The sequence below is a fragment of the Urocampus carinirostris genome, chromosome 1 (genome assembly GCF_059441175.1).
Source record: "Urocampus carinirostris isolate Australia breed hairy pipefish chromosome 1, RoL_Ucar_1.0, whole genome shotgun sequence".
Taxonomy (NCBI): Eukaryota; Metazoa; Chordata; class Actinopteri; order Syngnathiformes; family Syngnathidae; genus Urocampus; species Urocampus carinirostris.
The window spans coordinates 48251487-48272671 of record NC_142349.1 but is presented as its reverse complement, the minus strand read 5'-3'; the positions used below and the strand labels follow the sequence as shown (position 1 = coordinate 48272671).

Sequence of the window (21185 nt, the reverse complement as noted above, 5' to 3'; positions counted from 1 at the left end):
TAAGTGTACGAAGTGTTTTAGCCCCTAATTATGCCTCCGAAGAAAGTCAGTGCAAGCAGCAAAGTTGCTACAGGTGAAAAAAGAAAAGTAGTGCGTACAACTATTGCATTTAAGAAAGAAATAATAGCAAAATATGAAGGAGGTGTGCGAGCGCCTTCTGCTGACCACCACAAAGGTAAGAAATCCTATTCATACTTCTTTTCTTTATCCTTTTTTTTTATTTACGTTCATGTTAGCGTAATCTTTCGTACGGAAGATAACGATAACGCGAACGTTAAACATTCAAGTTAAACATTCAGGGTGTTGGAACAGAGCCCAACATTGAAGGTGTTGGAACGGAGCCCTTTTCCAATGAACCGCTCACCACTTGTTGTGGAGACCCGGGTGCTAAATGACTTGTAAACGACCTGATTTTTTTATTTTTACACGTTCATGTTAGCGTAACCTTTCACGGAAGATTACGATAACTCGAACGTACGATTAGCCTGGGTTAGCTTTAAGTTTACTTTAAATATTCAAGGTAAACATTCAGGGTGTTGGAACTGATTAAAACGATTTACATTATTTTTAATGGGAAAAATGATTTCGGTGATCGAACAATTCGGTTTTCGAACAGGGTTCTGGAACGGATTATGGTCGAGAACCAAGGTTCCACTGTACATGCATTTCAAGTTTACCGCCCAGTGAGTTTTATCTAGCTTGATGCTGTAAGTGCAATGGTAATACCATGTATGCGGTGATAGAAATTGACATTGTTGTGGAAAATAGACTCGCATTTGTTGAATAGAGTTGCATACATTTAGAAATGTAGAAAAACCTGCTTACGTTGCTTACAGTAGTGAGGGAATGTTGACATCATTCGAGAAGATCCTTGACAAGATAGTCGAGTTTACCAAAATGGGCATGAGACATACAAGGCCTTTCTTCAAGGACTCTCTGAGCAAACTGAGGCAACAACATGTCCTAATAAGGGTACGAACAACATGTCCGGGTTGATTACTGAGGACTAGGGCCGCCTTTTGGGCTGAAGCTATAAAAGCATTGTTATTTTTGAAGTTCTCTGAGTTCTTTTGGGATGACGAAATAAAAGGCTCCCCCTCATGGCTGGTTCCCGATGTACTTAATTCAATCACGAAAGAAGACTTAAAAGATTATCGAACCTAAAATTTCTCCTACAAAAGTGAAGAATAGTGTGCATTGATGGTGACAAATTGATATCTTTGAATCCATCTTCAACTTGCATGATGAAAAGTAACACATTACACGCACTCCTTGATTTTCATTACTTTTATTGAGCACTCCCGCAACTTGACAGGTTGAAAGAAGTGATGGAATCATCATTTCAACTGTCTTCTCTACATATCCGTAATATAAAAAATGCATGCTAATACTATCCCTTTAGTCCGGGTTGCACAATTTGGGTCAAAACCAGATTTTTTTTCTCTTCTTTATTTGCATTCAAAAGAGGTTCTAACTTTTTAGAGAAGTGTGATAGTATAAAGCAGTATGAAGCTATTTATGTCATGATGGGAAGTCAATCATTGTGATGTCATCTAATAAGGAACAGGTCCGTAGTAGGCATTGTAGGCAGCTACCACGCCTTGGGTATCCATCATGTCGTCGCAGGCCACATTGGTCTCGCAAACTTCTCTAAGGCTGTTTAAAGAGAGTACTTTTTCAATACACTATTACTTAAATTGACTTATAAAAGCATGTCAAAAAGTAGTAAGTAAATTACCTTTCCATTTGGGTCAGGGAAAGCTCCACTTGTGCTGTTCTGGCTGGCACCACTGCAGCGGCCTGAGACCTGTCCACAAACACGGTGCCTGCACACCGGACGCGTTTATCATAACTTTGCTTATGTAAAAAAAAACAACATTTAATTCAAGACAAGCATTTTGAGTTGTCCTTAAAAAGTTGAAAGTTGAATACTCTCTATATTAAGTATAGTACAAGTAAGGACTATGAACAAATAATTTTGCGAAGATATAAGTTTTAGGTTTGTCAGTTTTAATTTTACTTATGGTCATTGTTCATTTTCCTTTGCTGCAACTTGAAAGTTTGGATACAATTAAATAATTTACAATAACTTACCTTAAATAAAGTGCAGGAATTAAAGTCATGTACCTATCGATTTCATATGTTACAAAAGCAAAAGTTTTAATGTCATCGCCACAAAGTTTATTTTTCAACAAAAATGTGAAAACCACAAATGATTGTACCATGTGATACTCAAAATTTCGGAACAAACAAGTTTTCCCTCAGTGTTTTAGGGTCTGTTATCAGTATGGTCACTCAAAAGCTGCCGCCTGGATCATCTCTGCAGAGTGTGATGTTCACTAAAAAACACCGGCGGCCAGATGATGAAGGAGTTGTATCTGAGTAAGAGGCTTTTCCTGGTGCTGGTAACCATGGAAACCAGTATTATCTGATTAATGTGGGGGACAAACGCAGATTACGCCGAATATGGGAGGAAACCGGAGTGCCCGGAGGAAATCCACGCAAGGAAAGGGAGAACATGCAAACCCCGCACAGGTAGCCTGGTAGCTGGATTTGATCCCATGACCTCAGAACTGTGACGCACACGCACCTACTACTGCGCCGCCGTGCTGCACGTTTAGGGAATATATTGTTAATTATCTTTGTGGGGCGTAAATACTGACATTTTGCAGTTTAAGTTTGGCAATCTTATGCCTGAAAATCAAAATCATAGGAAAGCCAGTTACAGAAGTATCAAAAGATGAACCCCTTGTCTTCCAAATCATGGAGAGTCAAGCTTGAAGAAAAGGATTACTGTCGATAGATTTTCCAACAGAACATTAGCTTGAGTTGTTTTTTAAAAATAAAAACGCAATACTGATTGTTTTATTTTTTAAACATATTTTCATACTTCAGAATGAAAAACAGAAAACGTATTGTTTCTTGTTGTCATTGTTAACGTATACAACTTTTGAAGGATACCTCAAACTACGCACTTCACCTTTTAATAGTTTTGATTTGTATATTGCAGTTAAATGTTTGCTAAAAGTGAGCTCGAGACCTTACCGTGATGGCGATAGTTGTAACGGGCATCATCGTTGTTGGCGTGGACATCTCCGTTGTTGTAATGGTCACGGTCGCCATTGTTGTAGCCGTCTCCATTGTAGCGGTCACGGTCTCCATCGTTGGAGCGCACATTGTAATTACGGCGGTAGTCGTCATGGCGATATTCATCCCGGTCATCACCGTTGGAATCCATGGAGTCTGTGAAATGGGGGATGAAACAAAACGTCAAGTACCCAATAATGTAGTTTATGAAGTCAAGATCGCCTAAAAAAATGCTCTAATTGAAATTGGATGTCTAGTGTTAAGGCGACAGTGTGTATTATTTAGTGATTGCTGGTGGTAATAAAAAATATATGAACTATCATATAAACTTGCATTTATCTGACATAAGATGATCCTTTCCTTGAGGGAGCTGCTATCTCGCTGCCGAGGCTATCCTCATATTTTTTTTCTTGTTTTCTTTTGTTAGCATATAATTTAAATTGTTTATTTTTTTTCAAAAAAAGAAGAAAAAAAAAATATATATAACGTAGTTATTTTTCCTATTTTCTCAGCTTTTTCCTGTTTTCTTCTTTGTCTTTTTTCTCTTTTCCTTTTCTTTCTTTTTCTTTCTTTTCTTTTTCTTTTTTCCCATTTTCCTTTTTTTCTTCTTTCTTTTATTTCCTTTTTCTTTTATATTTTTATCTTTATGCTTTTCCTTTTCACTTTTCCATGTTTTCTCACCCTTTTCTTTGTTTTTCATCTTTCTTTTCTTTCTTTTTCGTGTTCCTAATGAAAGGCTTGTGAAAAAAAGTGAGGAATTTTTTTTGGTGTGTTTTGGTCTCTTTGAGACTCCGTAGTTTGTACTCTTCCTTGAGTATTTAGCACGGGTTTTTGGTAGCACAGCACGATAAAGAAACATCTAGTGGTCAAATATTACAAACTGTACCTTTAAATTTCTTTATCAAAGCAGATTATTTGTGGAAATATTTAGATGCAATTATAAACCTTTCTCCTGCAATATGTCAACTTTGATTTTGTATTTGTAACACTTACCTGAAGTCAGACAGGCAACAGCTAGGGAGCAAAAAACCAGGACGGCCAAAGTCTTCATCTTGAGTGTCAGGCAAAGATGAGGCTTGAAAATAGGAGCAGCTCTCTAATTCTTCTCTCTGCAAATCTATCGACCATCTCAAATTTATACTTGCGGCTCTCTCGATATGATTGGTTAGGGAATCATGTATCAAACATTCAAGCACGTACACACACACACACACACACACACACACACACACACACACACACACACACACACACACACACACACACACACACACACACACACACACGAGCATATTCTAAAATAGTTGATGATTCTTTTTAGTTTTTTGGGGGAGAAAAAGGGATGTCAATGAGTTTGCTGAAGAAATATGATATGTTTTTAAGACACATGGAGAATTCAGATTGACTTTCCTATTCATCCCTCGATCTCCACTTGCTATATTTGCTGCGAAGGAGCAGACTCTAAAAAACATCTTCCTTGCCCAATAGAACAGTATTGATACTTTATTTTTATACAGATTTCATTTATCAATGAATAAATCACTACTATGTTATGTTAAAATATGTTTTTCCAAACTAAATTTTCTTTTTCTTTATTTAGTTAATATTGTAAATTAAATTTCATATATGAGAACGTTTTATGCCTGCCTTTTCACTAGTTGGAGCTTTAAGAATCAAAGAAACATATTTTTAGAAATAAAATGAAAATAGTGTGAACAATATCGTAATAACAAAAAATAATACTTGATTGAGCAAAAGTATCTACCAACAGAAAAGGAACATTTGAATATGTGTCATTTATTTGACAATTTATTTTAGCATCTTGAAGTCATGTCAAAGTATTAGATAACTATTCGTAGAAGTACCACTAGAAGAATACAAAGAATAGAATAGAATTTACTTTTTATTGTCATTCTTTGTAACCATGCACACGGAACGAAATTTCGATACACCTGACCCGTACAGTTAAACTGTAACGAGCCAATGCAGCCGCAGCCAAACAGGGCGCCGCCATTTTAGACCCAACTGCTGTGTTGGGAGTCATTAGGTGACCAAACCTCCCAATTCCAACCCTTAATGCCGAGCGCCAAGCAGGGAGGCAATGAGTACCAATGTTGTAAGTCTTAGGGGCCGGTCACACAGACATTTGCGGCTGAATCACGGCTAAAATTTTGCGTTTTTTTTTTGCCCGTGGTTGCCCGCGATGGAAAATGCGCAAAATTGGCCAACCCGCTGTTCATCGGTGGTATGCCCGCAAAACACGCCGGCGACTGTTCCGCTTCCTCATCGCGTCATTTCTGTGTCATTTTCTCGTGTGGACCACGGGTATAAAAGCTCCCGAGCCAGTGTTGTGCCCAAATCCGACTCCTACGCAACACATCCCCCCCCACCCCCTCGCGTGAACGCGTATTCTGCTGCGATCGCTTTTGTCGGAAGCGTACATTGACATTGGTGACTTTTGCATCAGCGTTAACAAACGCAATTTGTAGAATACGATCGCGCTTTATTGTTTAAATAAACGCGTTATATAGACTAGGATCTCCCAATTGTTATAATTAGCTCGCTTTATTGTTTTAATAAGCGTTTTATATAGAATACGATAGCTTTTGTTGGAAGCGCAGCAGAATAGCAGAATGCGCGTTCACGCGAGGGGGGGAGGAATCTGCACAGGAGTCGGATTTGGGCACAACACCGGGCTGTAGAAATCCTAACCGCTCAAGACACAGTCCAGTGAAGATCAAGATTTCAAGCTATGGCATCATTTTTACTTTATTATCTTGAAAAGAAATGTCAAGAAATAAAAATGGATTAAGACGAGGTCACTACGCTGACGGGGATCCATGTTCACCCCCTTGACGTCACGAGGACAAATGACGTGTGCTCGGCAAATCGCGCTGTATATACGCGGAGAAAGGCGTTTGACTGTCACACGCGTAACACGCTAATTTCACGTAATAACACCGCGATACAGGCGCAGAACATGCTATTACCATGCTCCACCCACGATTACCTGCTGAAATTTCCCGTCCTACCCATGTGTAACCACACCCTGGCCGCGGCCAGAGCACGTCGTTCCGCGTCATTACCGCGTCATTACTTCGTGTTGACCACGTGTGCGGCACGCGGTTTAACACGTGCTCAAACTTTTGAGCAGCTCAAAAGTTTTGAACGCGGCCAACCATGTGAAAATTTCCAACCGCGAGTAAAGCACTGCTCTATCTCGTCTATATGGCGGTCTCAAAACGTCCAACAGCGCCCAACAGCATCTGCTTCACGGCCAGAAATTTCTGGCCGTGTTTCAGTCTCAATACTCTCGTGAAAGGCTGTGTACCCGCGCTCTGAAGAATTGAGCAGCGCAAAACTTATTCGCGCTGCCACCCGCGCGCGAATTTCCAACCTCGTGTTAAGCACCGCTGTATCTCGTCTGAATGGCGAACTCAATGCGTCCAATAGCGTCCGCCTCAAAGGCAGAAATTTCTGGCCGTGATTCAGCCGTAAATGTCTATGTGACCGGCCCCTTAGGTATGACTCGGCCGAGGCTTGAACCAGCTACCTCCCAGTCTCGGAGCGGGCGCCCTACTATCTAGGCTACCGAGCTGAAACTATCTTCTGTTTCAGACAGGGGTGTCAAAGTCAAATTGATGAAAGGACCGCACAAAAAATTAAGTCATAAGCAGAGCAGCCGACTGATCTATTGTTGAAAAATGTTGAAATGAAGCATATAGTCTCCTAAACCTAATTGAAGCTACTAAAACTCTAATAAATATATTCCAATATGAAAGATAAATAAAACAAAATTGTCTAATGCCGCTGTCAGTGATCTTCAATTTTCAACAGGCACAGAAATATAAAAATCCTCATTTAATGAACATTAAACTTTATCCAGCCACTGTCAGTAGCCTATGTATTATATATTAGAAAAAGTCTGCATTTCTTTTTAAAGTTTATTAATTGTCCATCATCTATTAAACTACAATAAAAGTGCAATAAGATATAACGTACAATGAAAATGAATACTATCGATTCCTGGTGTAGCTGGTTAGTGCGGAGGCTCAGTTACTGCAGCCTTCCCGCGTGTAGTTTGCATGTACTCCCCGTGCCTGTGTGGCTTTCCTCTGGGCACTCCGATTTCCTCCCACAGCCCAAAAACATGTATGTGAGGTTAATTAGCTGGTACAAATTGTCCCTAGGTGTGGATGAGTGAGTGAATTGTCAGTCCCTGTGTGGCCTGGGACTGGCTGGCAACCAGTTCAGGGTGTCCCCTGCCCACTACCCGAAGAAAGCTGGGATGGGCTCCAGCACCCCTGCGACCCTACTGAGGATAAGTGGTGCAGAAAATGGGTGGATGGACGAAAAACCACGCCTGTTTATGTTATTAGAAGACAAACTGCAATAAGCGTTTTTAAGGAAAACACTCTTGCTTTTTTCTCTTTTTCAAACAATTTTTGTCCTTTTCGGATTCAATTCTAATTTGTTCCTACTGGAATAAACACACAATGCTGTTGAACTAATTGGGTCCATTTTAAGAACTCGGCTTTATTCTGGTGAATGGTTTCACTGGACTAGCATTTTTATTTTGGGTCATTTCGATTGTGTCATTTGCGGTTATCCAGGAGCACTGAGTCCGACATCCTAAAAAAGGTTTCTGTGTGGCAGTATTTTTGTCATAGCAATGGACTGCAGCAATAAAACTCACAAGATGATAGCTTACAACCTCTGTGGAAAGGATTTAAACAAGCGCTGTGTTTTGCAAAGGTAACGCAAAAAAAGAATACAAACGTAAAGTAAAATATTTTTATTACTGACAGCAGAGCTGCGGGTGAATCGCTGTAAATCATGATCTGCGGTTAGCAAATAGGGATATACAGAAAGAAAACAAAAAACGTGTAACTTATAAATGATTGGAAAATGTGATCACTACAGAGAGAAGTCCAGCTTTGCTCATCCAAATGCCGCAGCGTGAATGTACATGTTGATAAAGATGTCATTCCATCGTAAAAAAAGAGATCACATCCAGAAAATAACATAACTTAGGTCATATGCATTACCGCATTTTCCGCACTATAAGTCAATCTGGAGTATACGTTGCATCAGCCAAGAAAATGCATATTTAGAATAAAAACAACCTAGATAAGGCGCACCTAGGGTTTAAGTCTCATTTTTAGGGGAAATTCAACACCAAAACATGTCATCTTAGAGGCAATTAAAAAAAAAAAGAGAGGGAAATGTCTCCCCCTAGCAAACCCTTATATTAGAACAGAACAACACAGCGCATTTGCACCTTGTATGAAAATTACTTTTGAAATATTTCACTTGGTAAAATGAAGCCTTATCTTCTGAACATTCGTCAAAAGTGAGGTCATGATTATGGAAGAGTGTCGCAAGCATATATACACTCACACACACACACACACACACACACACACACACACACACACACACACACACACACACACACACACACACACACACACACACACACACATATATATATATATATATATATATATATATATATATATATATATATACATGATTTCAGTTTGCTCAAAGCTGATTTCTATACAAGGTGTGATTTTTCTGTCCTTAGTTTTCCATTAAATTCCCCCAAAAAGAGACACAAAGTCATTTTATTGATGTTTGCCCGTGCGACGTATGCCAGGGGAGGGCAATTCATGCGTAGGGATGGGTAGCGGTGTGTACAACACCGGCCATCATGAAATCATCATCATAGACCTAGAGCGGCCGATTGCGGTTTATTGTGAATATAACATGTAATAATGTGTTAATTTTGCATTAATAATTTCACATGTAAGTCTCACACGACCAAACTATGAATAAAAACTGCGACTTTTAGTCCGGAAAATACAGTAAGTTCTTGTTGGTGAAATGTGTCTGATGTCTCCAAACATTTCAGACACTCATGCATTTGGTTGAACGGGAGTAAACGTTATTTTAATATCGGCGAGCTGCAGTCGGTCTCCTTTGCGGGATGCTGGTCCCGAAGTATCGGCGGTACGCAACTTGGTAGCCATTGCGATAGGCAAAGTAGCGGCAGGGAGCATAATCCTCGCATGTCTCAGCCCGTCTTTCTGCTGGAGACTTGAACCGGCGACTGGGTTTAGAAAAGAAGAAGTTGTGTCACTTTGGGATTCCCCCTTTATTTGATTCTATTCTGTTTCGTGTGAGTGCATTTTACCTCATGAAATAACTTTGGTAGCCGTTTCCTCTGGGCAGGTTGTATACGGTGCGTCTCTGTGGCATGATGAAGGAATTGGCTCGCCTTGGGGCTACAAACACATCTGAAACCATAATGTTTTTCATTTGATAAAAGCAGTGATTCGCAAAAGAAAGTAATACCCTGGGATACATAAAATCAGTGGTCAGCAACTACTGGGCTATGCGTCGTTCTGTATTAGGCCACACAGAAACTAAAAACAAATTGCCTTATTTTTTTGTCTACACCATATTTATTTGGGGACACACGCATTTGATACCCCCGCTTTAGCCCGAAACCACTCCCAAAAAACTCAGTTGTGTGTGCATTACACACAAGGTTTTACGGTCGTGTATAACCTAATTTGAGCAATGATTAGTCAGTTGACAATTACCGCTGACGACATTTAGTAAAGCATCGGTTGTGATGGGAATCAAACCCGGATTGGAGCAGTGAGAGCGTGCCAAATCCTAACCACTGGACCAATAGGAAAGTAGATGACGTTAGAAAAGGTATTTGATCTCATAGTTCCACATTGTGCCACATTGTACAACATTGAGAACTATGGGAAATATTTCAGCCAAAACAATACTGTAGATCGTTGTACAGTGATTGTAAATAGTGTGTTGAGAAAATCTAATTCATTTTCCTATGTTATCTAGATCCCGAGTAGCGTAGTGATTAAACAGTTGATTTAGGCTTATTACTATTATTATAAATACTATTGTTAATATTATTGGGCTGGGGCATGAGAATAATGTCAAACATTAAACAGGTCCGTGGTGTAGAAAAGGTTGCGGACCACTACTTGAAGGCACAAATATGTTAAGAAGTAGTTTCAAACTAATTCAAAGCCACAGCCCTTGTTGCTCTTCTTATAAAAGCGAACATTTTCGAACATTTTTGTCCCATTGACAAAATGATTTACCTAATTTTATATAGATAGAAAATTTGACCATATTTTAACCCAATTAGACTAGAAAAACAAGTTGAATAAACATTAAAATTATCTAAATTTAGCTGATTTTAAATGTTGAGTTTTTTCTATTCTTTACATTTAAACTGTATTCATTACAAACTGTGAAAGTAATACACATAGTGTTGTGTAGAGTTGTATGTTTCTCTGTTTTAACATATTTTCTAGTCAAATTAAGCTTTAGTATTATTCATAAAAATCTAACTTTAGGTGTGGTATTTTTCTTATTTTACTATTTTTTTGACTAGTTCTTGTAGTAAATAAAACGTTCTTGTTTTAATAAAACATTGCAAAATAATAATACTGGTAACTGGTATCATCAGGAGTACAGGTACTCTAAAAGGGTTTGCTTCTGCACCCTAAAATTGGTACTCGCCCATCCTTAAAATGTAGCAAGCAAGAAAAGTTACAGTACACTTGGCATAAAAAAACATTTATTTTTTAGTTTATTTAAAAAGCGGGGCACGGATCTTTAAAAACAACCTCGATATTGTACGCGGTTTACCTTCATTGGATTCGTTGCTTTCATTCGAGTCTATAGGGAAGCACATGGATTGGGGTTAGTCATAAATGCTGAAAAGGAAAGACATTCACCATGATGCGATTACATACCTGAATTTGAGCGGGTATTTCTACCTCTGCCAAGGGTAATGCACATTGAGAGCACAACACAGAGTGCAAGAAGTTGAAGAAGGCTCCTCATCTTTAGGCTTCTTTATTTGCCTAGAACAAGTGACAAAAGTATACATAAAATAGAATGTGGGCGATTTTAATCAGCATCCTTGTTGTTGTTAGTTCACTTTGAAGACAGTGAGATGACCTCAGGGATTTCCTCTCAAATGGTAAGCCTGAAATCTATAGTATGCGTCAAACGTGATTTTCTTTCCCACACAATCGAAAAGAGACGAATATAACTAAAGTTGTATTTATAAAACCAGCTTGAAACCCTCAAAGCCAGGGCCAATCCGCAAAAAGGGCCCTGCAGTTCAAAATTCTATTTGTGAGGAAGAACCATAAAAGAGCACTTGGTGTTTAATGCAGCGCAACTGCTGGAGAAACCAATTATGGCTGTTAAGACGCAAGCACACACGCAGGTGAAGAATTGTCACAAAGGCAGTCATAGAAGCTTAGCTGTCAAATGGTCAGCACTTAGCACCTGCACAAACAGAATTACTTGTTTTTTTTTTGGTTAACACTACTCCTGTACGAGCATGATGTTTGCACGTCCCTGCTGCAGAGGAGCTTTCATCTCTCACATTTGCTTGTGGGTTTTGGATAAGATTCCCCTGCAGCTGCCTCCTCTTTTTCACTCTCAATAGATGCTTTCATTTTAAAGTGAGCACACACATCTCGCATACACATACATGGGGCGCTATGATAAATGCTTACACACGATGTTTATAACATCTAGCCCTCAGGCATATCTTGGCCCCACTTTAAAAGCCCCACAGCAGCAAGAAAAAAACAACAACCTCCTAACCAGCAGGCCAAAGTTCAAAAAGAAGCCAAATGCATGTAAATGTGTTTTTTTATGTGCGAATGTTTGTAATTAGGAATTGCTGACAGCAGTGTCTGAAGAGTTTAATAGTCGTTTAATTCGTCATCAGTGAATTTTTGCCCCACAAGATCCCTGCTGTATAAATTGTTAGAAAAAAAAGTTGATTACATAATTAACTCATTCAGTGCAATAACGAAAAAAGTACGTTTTCATAAGCATTGTCCCTGATGTCCATAATGTTAAAATACGTTATTTTGGTTTAACTTAAAAAAAACCTAAAAAAATTCAAAGGCATTGGCGCTGCGGATCAGTAAGTATTAAGCCTCTAGAAATGATTTCAGTATGATAAATCACCACTAGATGGCAGTAAAGGGCGCCGATCAGATCTTTTTCCACACATCAAGAAGCCACTTCTTCGGTTGCTTTGCTTCCTCTATCCAGCGGTTGAGAGTGTGTGGGTGGAAATGACTGAAATCGTGTGATCACGTCATCGGAACCATTAACCTCTTGCAAAGTTCTTGCATTGTTCATGCATAGGTTCAGTCATCTTAGCAAAGTGCTCTTGTGTTCATGGTAAATATTGTTTGGATATTGGAGGTATCACAAACGCAAAAATCAATCAATAAATAGCACCGAAAGTTCGGCGTGTAACGCACGCTTTCACAAAATGTCTTTTTTCACAGAAGTTTTCCTGTAAACGATTATTTCCAATAAACTTAGCAATATTTAACTATCGTTTACCAAACAATTGTAAAAGCTAGAAACATACTTTTTTTCTAATGAAATATGAGGGTTGAAACTTTCTTTTAATATGTCCTATGCCTGTATAGCTACAGAACAAAACTTTTGTAGGCCTTTAAAAATGAGTCGAAATCACAAAAATTGACTTGCTCCAGCACTTCCCATTTGAGAAAAACACCTGGCACTGAATGAGTCATCGGAAAGCTGATTAAAATTACTTAGATACTGCAAATACTCAAAAATATGAAAGGTAATTTGGCAATAATGTAAAAGGTTAAACCAAATTTCCATCATGAAATATACAACATATATTTTGTTTTATTACAAATACTAAAATAAAAGTTCAGAACAACAACAGAAAAGAGAAAAAGAGTGTTAATCAACAAAAAATGGACCAAAAATCAACATTTCACAATGTACTCACCTTTGGTTAAGTCAGGAGTGAGAAGTGTTGGTAATATCAGTCTATTTTTCCTGAAGAATATTTCCTAATTCCTCCAAGCACGTCTTTTTATACTTAACCTCTCCTCCCTCCACCCATTCATATCCCCCACCAACTCCCCTACTCCTCCCTTTGCGCATGTAGCAAGCTTCCCCCCCATCATTTATTCTGACCCAGAGTATTAGCTCACTTTCTCCCCAACTCCCATGATTCCGTTTGGAAGGCAAGAAAAACAGCGTGGGGTAAACAGAAGCAAGGCTGAATGAAGTCTGGCCCAAGGACAGAGAGTCTGGCTCATAGCAGGTACGTGATAATATTCGCTGCCATTTGCCAGCACGACAGCAAATTATATAAAACGCACTCACCACCATCCGTCTCTGCGGCCAGTGACTGGATGCGATCCACATGTAGGCCCCATAATTCAGATGTGGTGAGGAATGGGCAACGCTTCTTGACGGTGGATTGATTCAGAGAGCAAGAAGCCCGAGATGTTCGGTTCATGAAAGGGGGATGTGTTCACATATGGTCAGCGAATGATTGTCAAAAAAAGTTGACACAAACATAAATCTGTTTTGAAAAAAAACAAAAACAAAGTCACCACTGATTTATAGCTGTTTGCAAACATGTTTGGAGGTGTAAAAAATGCATATGCTGTGGCCGCTGACCTTTAAATGGTGCAACAAACTGTGAAGCACGGCAACAGCTAATATTTCAGTGGCTCATTACATTGAATAGAAATTCAGCAATTAAATCGGACTCTGATGAAAGTCAGAAGAAGGCAAAGAAATGATGATCCGTGCTCGGTGGATTTTTATCGGATTCGGGAAGAGACTGAGGTGCTTCAGGAGAGAAAACGAGCGAGGCTACGGGACAGACCTACTGGTATGGCTACGTGACAAGCCACCCGTCTCAAGCCTCTCACCAACGCCAGATCCAATACCCTTGAAATGGATGACCTGGAGCTACAACTTGTTAAAACCCGCTTCATTCGTGACCCTTGTATTTTAATCATCATGGTGACTTGGCTCAATCCCCCGATGCAAACGTGCAGCTAGTCGGCCGCTCTCTACATCGCTTACTTACACTAAGAGGGGAACCCCTCTAATTTAGTTGTACGATTGTATAACGACAATGAAAACCATTCATTAAACTGCAATTCTGTGTCCTGTGTTTTTATTTGTGGATCAATAAACCTGTGCAAAACGAGGGTTCACTGTCTCTGGTCGGACAGATAAGCCCCAGCCGCTGACATAGGATAAGGTTGAATAAATGATGACATTACACACTCCCGTTCAACCATGTTTTACCTGAGGCTGTCGACTCTAAAACCACAGTACGGATCAATGTCTAATGGAAATATGAATATTCAAGACATTTTTAGGGAAAGTATAAATCAGTCAATTTAAAAGCTACATAAAATACGTTAAAGGGAAATCAAGCCAAATAATTTTCCAACAAAAATATGTTGTATGGGCCTCAATGGTCAAAACACAACAGTTCGATTATTATTGTTTTCAAAAGTGATAGAGTTAATATCCACCTGTTCTATCCATCTCTCATTTTGCCCTATGTAGTCTCCTGACGAAGATTACACATATGTTGAGCTAAGGGCCCGGTCACACAGCCGTTTGCGTCTGTATCGCGGCTGAATCACGGCCAGAAATTTCCGCCCGTGAAGCAAAAGCTGTTGCCCGCGGTGGAAAATGCGCAAAATTGGCCAACCCGCTGTTCATCCGTGGTATGCCCGCGAAACAGACGCCGGCGGCTGTTCCGCTTCCTCATCGTGTCAGTTCCACGTCCTTTCCGCGTGTGGACCACGGGTATAAAAGCTGCCGAGCCGGACTGTAGAAATCATAACCGCTCAAGACACAGTTCCGTGAAGATCAAGATTTCAAGCTTTGGCACCGAAGAAGAAGCCAATATGTTATTATTGTAATAGTTTTTCATTTTTATTTTATTATCTTGTTATGAAATGAAAAGAAATGTCAAGAAATACAAATGGATTAAGACGAGGTCACTACGGTGACGGGGATCCATGTTCACCCCTTGACGTGTCGAGCACAACTGACGTGTGCTCGGCAAATCGCGCTGAATATACGCGGAGAAAGGCGTTTGACCGTCACACACACGCTAATTCACGTGATTCAGCCGCGGTACAGACGCAGAACCAACGTGCTATGACCGTGCTCCACCCGCGATTACCCTCTAAAATTCCGCGTCCTACCCGCGTGTAACCGCGCGCTGGCCGTGGCCGTAGAACGTCGTTCCGCGTCTGTACCGCGTCCTATCCACGTGTGCCGCCCGCGGTTACCCGTGGTCTAAAGTTTTGAGCAGCGCAAAACTTTTTCGCGCGGTCAACCGCGTGTGAATTTCTTGCTGCGTGTAAAGCACGGCTGTATCTCGTCTGTATCGCGATCTCAAAGCGTCCAACAGCGTCTGCTTCACGGGCAGAAATTTCTGGTCGTGATTCAGCCGTGATACAGACGCAATTGGCTGTGTGACAGGGCCCTAAGGACCAATCACTGTTCAGCTGTGTTCTGAAGCTAAAATGTAATTCGTTGTTCCATAAGGCCAGGTCACCTGTGGGCATTTCTTCTGAAGTGATAAGAACACAATTTTAATCAAAGTGATGTGTCGACCTTAGCAGATTGCGATCAATGTTTTATTGTTAAGAAATCTGGTGTCGTTAAGTTTGTTACTGTTGGACAAATGCAAAGGATATTTCATTGGATGCCAGGTTCTTATTTGGACTCACTGTTGTTTTGACTATTACATCATGGTCGCTATTGGCCAATAATGTTGCTGTTCTTTGATAACCACACCTTTAGGGCTAATCGTTTTTTTTTTTTTCAATGTTGAAGATTTAATTAAAAGAAGGTACTGGAGGAGGGCTTTAGGAAGGAATAGATATTTTTCTTATCAAGGAGACCTTCTCCTGGTCCTCCTTGGGAGTTAAAAATCCATTAATGCCTTTTCGCTTTATTTACTTATGTTCAAACATATTATTTGTATTGACTTTGATTTCAAATATAAATAATGACAATTCTACCTTGTCATAATATCACATTTTTGGGAGTTTCATCGAAGAACACCAAAATGCATAACTGAGCTTGTGTGTGCAAATGTGACTTTTTGAATTACTTAAATGCTGACAAACCACGCAAGTGCCGAAAACAAACAAACAAAAACTGATTGTTATGTTAAAAGGGTGAACAACACTGTAAGAGGCCATAAAGCGGAAGTCAATTCAAAGGATTATCTTAAATTATTATATATATTTTTGGGCCCTACTCATCTAAAAAGTAATCTTCCGAATATCACATGTATTTATGTGCTCGACCATAAAGCTTATTAGGCTTAAATAAACTGTAATGATAATCAACAACGAAAGTTTATAGACCAACGTGAAACGAACGTTCAGAAGATGTAATTTCACTGGGGTAAATGTTTTTGTAGTACAGTAGTTAGCACATTCGCCTATCACACAAAATGTCCCTGGTTCAAGACCAGGTGGCATCATATGTTGTCCTGGAGAAGGATATTTGCCACCAGGCTATACTTTTGCCCAAGTCACACCACAGGAAATGGTGCCCCATTGACCCCAGTGGTTAAGGGCTACAACCGACCAACTCATCTAAACACAAGTGTTAGTGGAATTTGAGTTGAGAAGAAATCCATCTCCACCTGCTTTTATCCATTTCTGGGGCAGTCATTTCAATAGCTAGTGTCGAGGGATAATGGTTATCTATTGACCAATCATGGCTCCGTCACCCTCCATTGATGCCAACTATCAAAATGGCTGCCTGCAGAAAAGTTGAAAACAGGTGTATTTTACTGCTCAACTCAAATCCTACAAACACAATAGCAATCAAATGCCTTGATTATAGTAGGAGAGAAATCCTTTGAGTTGACTTTCAAATAAGTGTTGTATTGACACCAAAATTATACTGTACATGATATCAGTACTCTCGCATCCTTTAAACAAGATTTTCAAAGCTTTAGTTTCCATAAGTAAGGGCCAAAGACATTTAATTTAACTTCTGTTGAGTAAGTGTAAGGTGGGTTCCGTCATTAGAGGTGTCCCTAAAAATTTAAAGTAGATTATTTTCTCTATTAAGTATGAGCTGACAATGCTCAAATAAGTTTAATGAGCCTTCATTCATTTTATTTTGCGTCTATCCGCTTTTATATTTGTTTAATCAGGAAGCAGGAAAAGCGGAAATGCTTTGGAGAGTGATTTCATGCGCATGATCGTGGTTTTCTGTTTGTGTAGCATGAAAATGATGAAAGTAAGAAAAGCACGGTTTCGAATACAGTCAAAACACCAACTCAAAACTGAAAAACTAAGTTCAGACACCACAATGATGATTTAAGCCTGAAGATGGCATCAATAAGTACAACATTTTCAAATTCCAGACGGCACCTTAGAGTAAAGCAATTGTTGTGCTTTTAAGTAGTGATTTAAGAAGACAGGAGTGTCTTCGTTAGTTTGTTCCAGCCAACTGACATTCACATGAATGGAAAATTACAAGGCGGGAAGTAGTGTGTGGTGACTACCACACCCAAGTGTGACTAACACAACATATAAAATGTTAGTGTTTATTGTTATTAAAAATTATGGGATTTTTCATTGACTCTACTGACTGCAATTTTCCCATCCGTTTAATATGTTGTTTGTTTTTCTGTTGAGTGTTTTTAATACATCTTTAGTTGAATGGTGAAACAGTGTCATGCTTTGTTTTTCAGTGAATAATGCATTGATGGCATGTGATGAATGTCAGCTCGCAGCCATCGTGATTGATTGGAGACCAGTTGCCAGGTTCGCTTGCTTCCAGACGTTGCAACCTGGACAAGGTGGGCAGTAAAGAACACCAACAGAGCTGTGTGACACATTTCCTCCATATTTCCCCATTTTCCGCTCTGTTTTGCTGCAAGTCTGAGCCTTAAACAGATCATTTGATTCTAAGGCAGCAAGCCAGAAGGCCTGCAGACTCTTGTGGTCGTACCTGCGCTAGGCCTCACGTTTGGCCCCCAGCATCAAGCCACAACCTACACCCACACAGACAACTCTCCAGATTCAAGTGTGTTCCTCAGACATTTCCGTTGCTCCCCTTACCCGGCAAACAGTCTGGTCATGCCTGTGCGCCCACTGCCTCGTCTGACCTTCAAAGCTGCCTCAGTCTTCCCGTGATTTGTGGCTTCAATGGCAGCTCACATTCATCCCACAGAACTGCGCTGTCGAATCACAGGCTGTTACCAAGCCTTTATCACTGTCAAGTCCTCCAAAAGGCTCTTATCTGCTCTGGTAACTGGCTTCCGAATCAGGTGTTGCCTCTCATTTCCTACCAACTCGCCTGTCTGGTTTTAGGTTGCCCTTCTGGACTCTTATTTCTGACCTATTTACATGGTCAGGTGTAATATTGGCAATTTGTGTTTTTGCAGAGTGCAGTAAGTAATCATTCTAATGTTGTTTCTGATTACTATTTATAACAGGGGAAACTTAACACTCTTCTAACGATAAACAAGTTTCAAATCCAAATGATGCAAGAAGAGCAAAATCAAGATTTAGGCTAAGCAAAAAGGATGATTGCTATTATACTTGTTATACGTTAAAAATGACATCTCATTGTGTGTGCGTGTAACGAGTATGTGTTTAGGCTCTGGAAATGACTAATTCTTGTGGTTTTTTCATGTGACATTTGAAATACTGTACCTAGGAATATATAAATCCCTTCTGGTATTTAGAATAACTTTTTTAATCCGTGCGACTTTGTAAAGATTCAATCGATCCTGTCCCATTCTGATGCTGAGAAATGTAATTCTTGCGCTGTTTACATCTCATCTTGATTCCTGTAACACGCTTCTTTCTGTTCCCCCTATATATATATATATATACCAGCATATATATATATATATATATATATATATATATATATATATATATATATATATATATATATATAGCATCAAATGTTTGTAGTTTTTGCAAAATACTGCAGTGAGACTTTTGACAAGGGTAAAAAGGTTTGTTCATATCACCCCAATTTAAGCTAGAAAGCCAGCGTTTTACGAGCGGAGGATCAAAGCAGTAACATAGAGCACAATAAAATCATGACTATACTGTATGTGTATATTGTAAAACCTTAAAATCACATCTTAAACTGACAGGGAGCCTGTGCGGGTCAGCCTTCTAAACTGCACGCGTGTGCAATTGCGCACGGCTCATACCGTCTCAGCGCACAAGAAAAGCCATCCTGCGCAATAAAAATCAGGGCTGAAAATTATGAAATTTTTTCACTAGGAAATTCTGGCACAATTACAGTAAATGCAGGCACGATGCAGGTTGCATTCGTCGCATTTTAAGCGCTCTTGAAGTCAATGTTAGCATGTTATTGAGAAAAATAAAGCAAGCATGTAAAAACAACTGACATGTGGGCCGTGCAACCTTTCCAATATTACATTAGCCAATTCATTCAAATGTGTCAAATTAACCAGTTTTGTCGGAAAGCCAGCAGAATATAACTTGATTCTATCTCAGGTTTTGGACATGTTTGATAATGGTTTGGTGGGCACACTTGGGATTGATTCTGCTCACCCATATTCCAAGTGACACTCACAGATTTTCTGTGATTGCTCAGACCCTTGGAAGCTTACAGGGAACATTGCTTCATAGCGTTCTCCATTTTGGCCCCACTGCAGTGGAATGCTCTTCCCTCTGAGATAAAATATTCAACCTGAGTAAAGTGTTTACATCTAGACCTAACCTATATTCTATATCTTATGAGTGATGTTGACCTCATACTTTTCTTTCTTGTCCTTGAAGGAGGAGAACGAGCCTGAAGTTTGCATGGTGCATGCATTCTGAGCCTTAAGATTAGCACCTGGACCTGATGCATGCGATCTTCAGAACTTACTACATCAGTCAACACTTTAAGAAGCTCTTTGTGACTGTCAACTGGAATTTTTGCAAGATTCCTTGTTGATTTTGACTGTGTATTGTCTGTTGATTACCTCATGTGCGACCCCTTCTCAAGGTTTCCTAATTTTCCCCATACTGAGGTTTTTTTGAGTTTTTTCTTGCCCTCATACAGGTTTTAGTTGCAATGGTGGTATGTGCAGCCCTTTGAGACTTTTTGTGATTAAGGGCTATGCAAATAAATGTCACTTGACCTAAAATAGCGAATAGTTTGTTCATGTCTGCAAAAACAGAACTAATCCTAACTTGTTTCTGTAAGTATACTTTGGAATGCTATGTGGTTCAGACACAAGGTACACAACACTCGCTATATACAGATCTTAACTAGCACACTGAGACATATGACATTCTATTTTTCCAAAATTGTTTGAAATGTTCTCCACAAGTAGTCACTTATATTAGAAAAATGTTTTCATAAACAGTTAAAGAAGTTAATGACTCACAGTCAATGAAAATGCCCTGTGCTGTCATGTTCCCTGAGCGTGCCAGTTCAGGGCATGATGGGCCAGACTGGATGAAGGACAGACGTTACGCAGACCTGTCTGTCTTTCGGTTGTGTTGTCTCCCGACAGTAAATATTGCAATTTGAATGTCAACATGTATGTTGCGTATTTGTGTTGAATGGCAAGTAAAATAACTATTTCAGAGTACCGTATTTTCACGACCATAAAGCGCACAGAAAAGTCTCAGATGTTCCTCAAATTGTGCAGCACGCTCTATTGTGCAGTGAGTCTTGTGTGTTATGTAAAGTGGCAGACGTAGCTGAGGACACCATGAGGCTGCCGTTCACACTGCAGAGCTTCATGCTCAATTCAAAATTTTTGGATAGCAATCCGATGTTTTGTAAGTTCACATTTTCGACTAGATGCAAGTTGAATTTGTTCTCCTGTGACTTCTATGGGTCTCCTGTGTAAACGCGACGAGGACCCGTGATGCAATGCATCCATAGATTGCAAACGTACTCATGGATGCTAACGTCGTAGTGTATCGTGCTACCAGAGGCTGAACAGTTTTCCCCCCAAATATTATTAAAATCCAAAACCTTCCTTCCGTTGAATCCTTTCTGTGTTTTTGTCTGCCATGGCGTGTTGATGTCTTCAGTTCGCAAAAGAACAAGGAAACCAAGCAGAAGACTAATAAAACGATGGTTCGTGAGTGGAGGAAGCTGAAAAACACCGACATGTTTTCATCCGTATTTTTTACTTTGTAGTCAATACTTAAACAAAAAAGAACCAAACTCAGATTTGC

The 21185-nt window shown here is 39.7% G+C and overlaps 2 protein-coding genes across 6 annotated transcripts; both read right to left on the bottom strand.

Moving 5' to 3' along the window:
* Positions 1-1272: 1272 nt before the first annotated feature.
* Positions 1273-4243, bottom strand: bglap (bone gamma-carboxyglutamate protein). The gene is made up of 4 exons (XM_088355943.1): positions 4081-4243; positions 3046-3243; positions 1739-1826; positions 1273-1656 (listed from the first exon to the last, which is right to left on the bottom strand). The coding sequence occupies exons 1-4, from the start codon at positions 4136-4138 to the stop codon at positions 1554-1556; spliced, it is 447 nt and encodes a 148-aa protein (XP_088212069.1). The 5' UTR covers positions 4139-4243; the 3' UTR covers positions 1273-1553.
* A 3624-nt stretch (positions 4244-7867) lies between these two features.
* On the bottom strand, positions 7868-13444 carry mgp (matrix Gla protein). Of its 5 annotated transcripts, none has more exons than XM_088355931.1 (5): positions 13327-13444; positions 10893-11003; positions 10786-10815; positions 9287-9389; positions 7868-9202 (listed from the first exon to the last, which is right to left on the bottom strand). In XM_088355931.1, exons 2-5 carry the CDS (start codon positions 10981-10983, stop codon positions 9043-9045), a joined length of 384 nt encoding a protein of 127 aa, XP_088212057.1. In that variant the 5' UTR covers positions 10984-11003; positions 13327-13444; the 3' UTR covers positions 7868-9042. The 5 variants fall into 5 exon arrangements, with proteins under 5 accessions (XP_088212057.1, XP_088212023.1, XP_088212040.1 ...); XM_088355897.1 differs by lacking the exon at positions 13327-13444 and adding an exon at positions 12944-13054; XM_088355914.1 differs by lacking the exon at positions 13327-13444 and adding an exon at positions 11670-11785.
* Positions 13445-21185: the final 7741 nt, after the last annotated feature.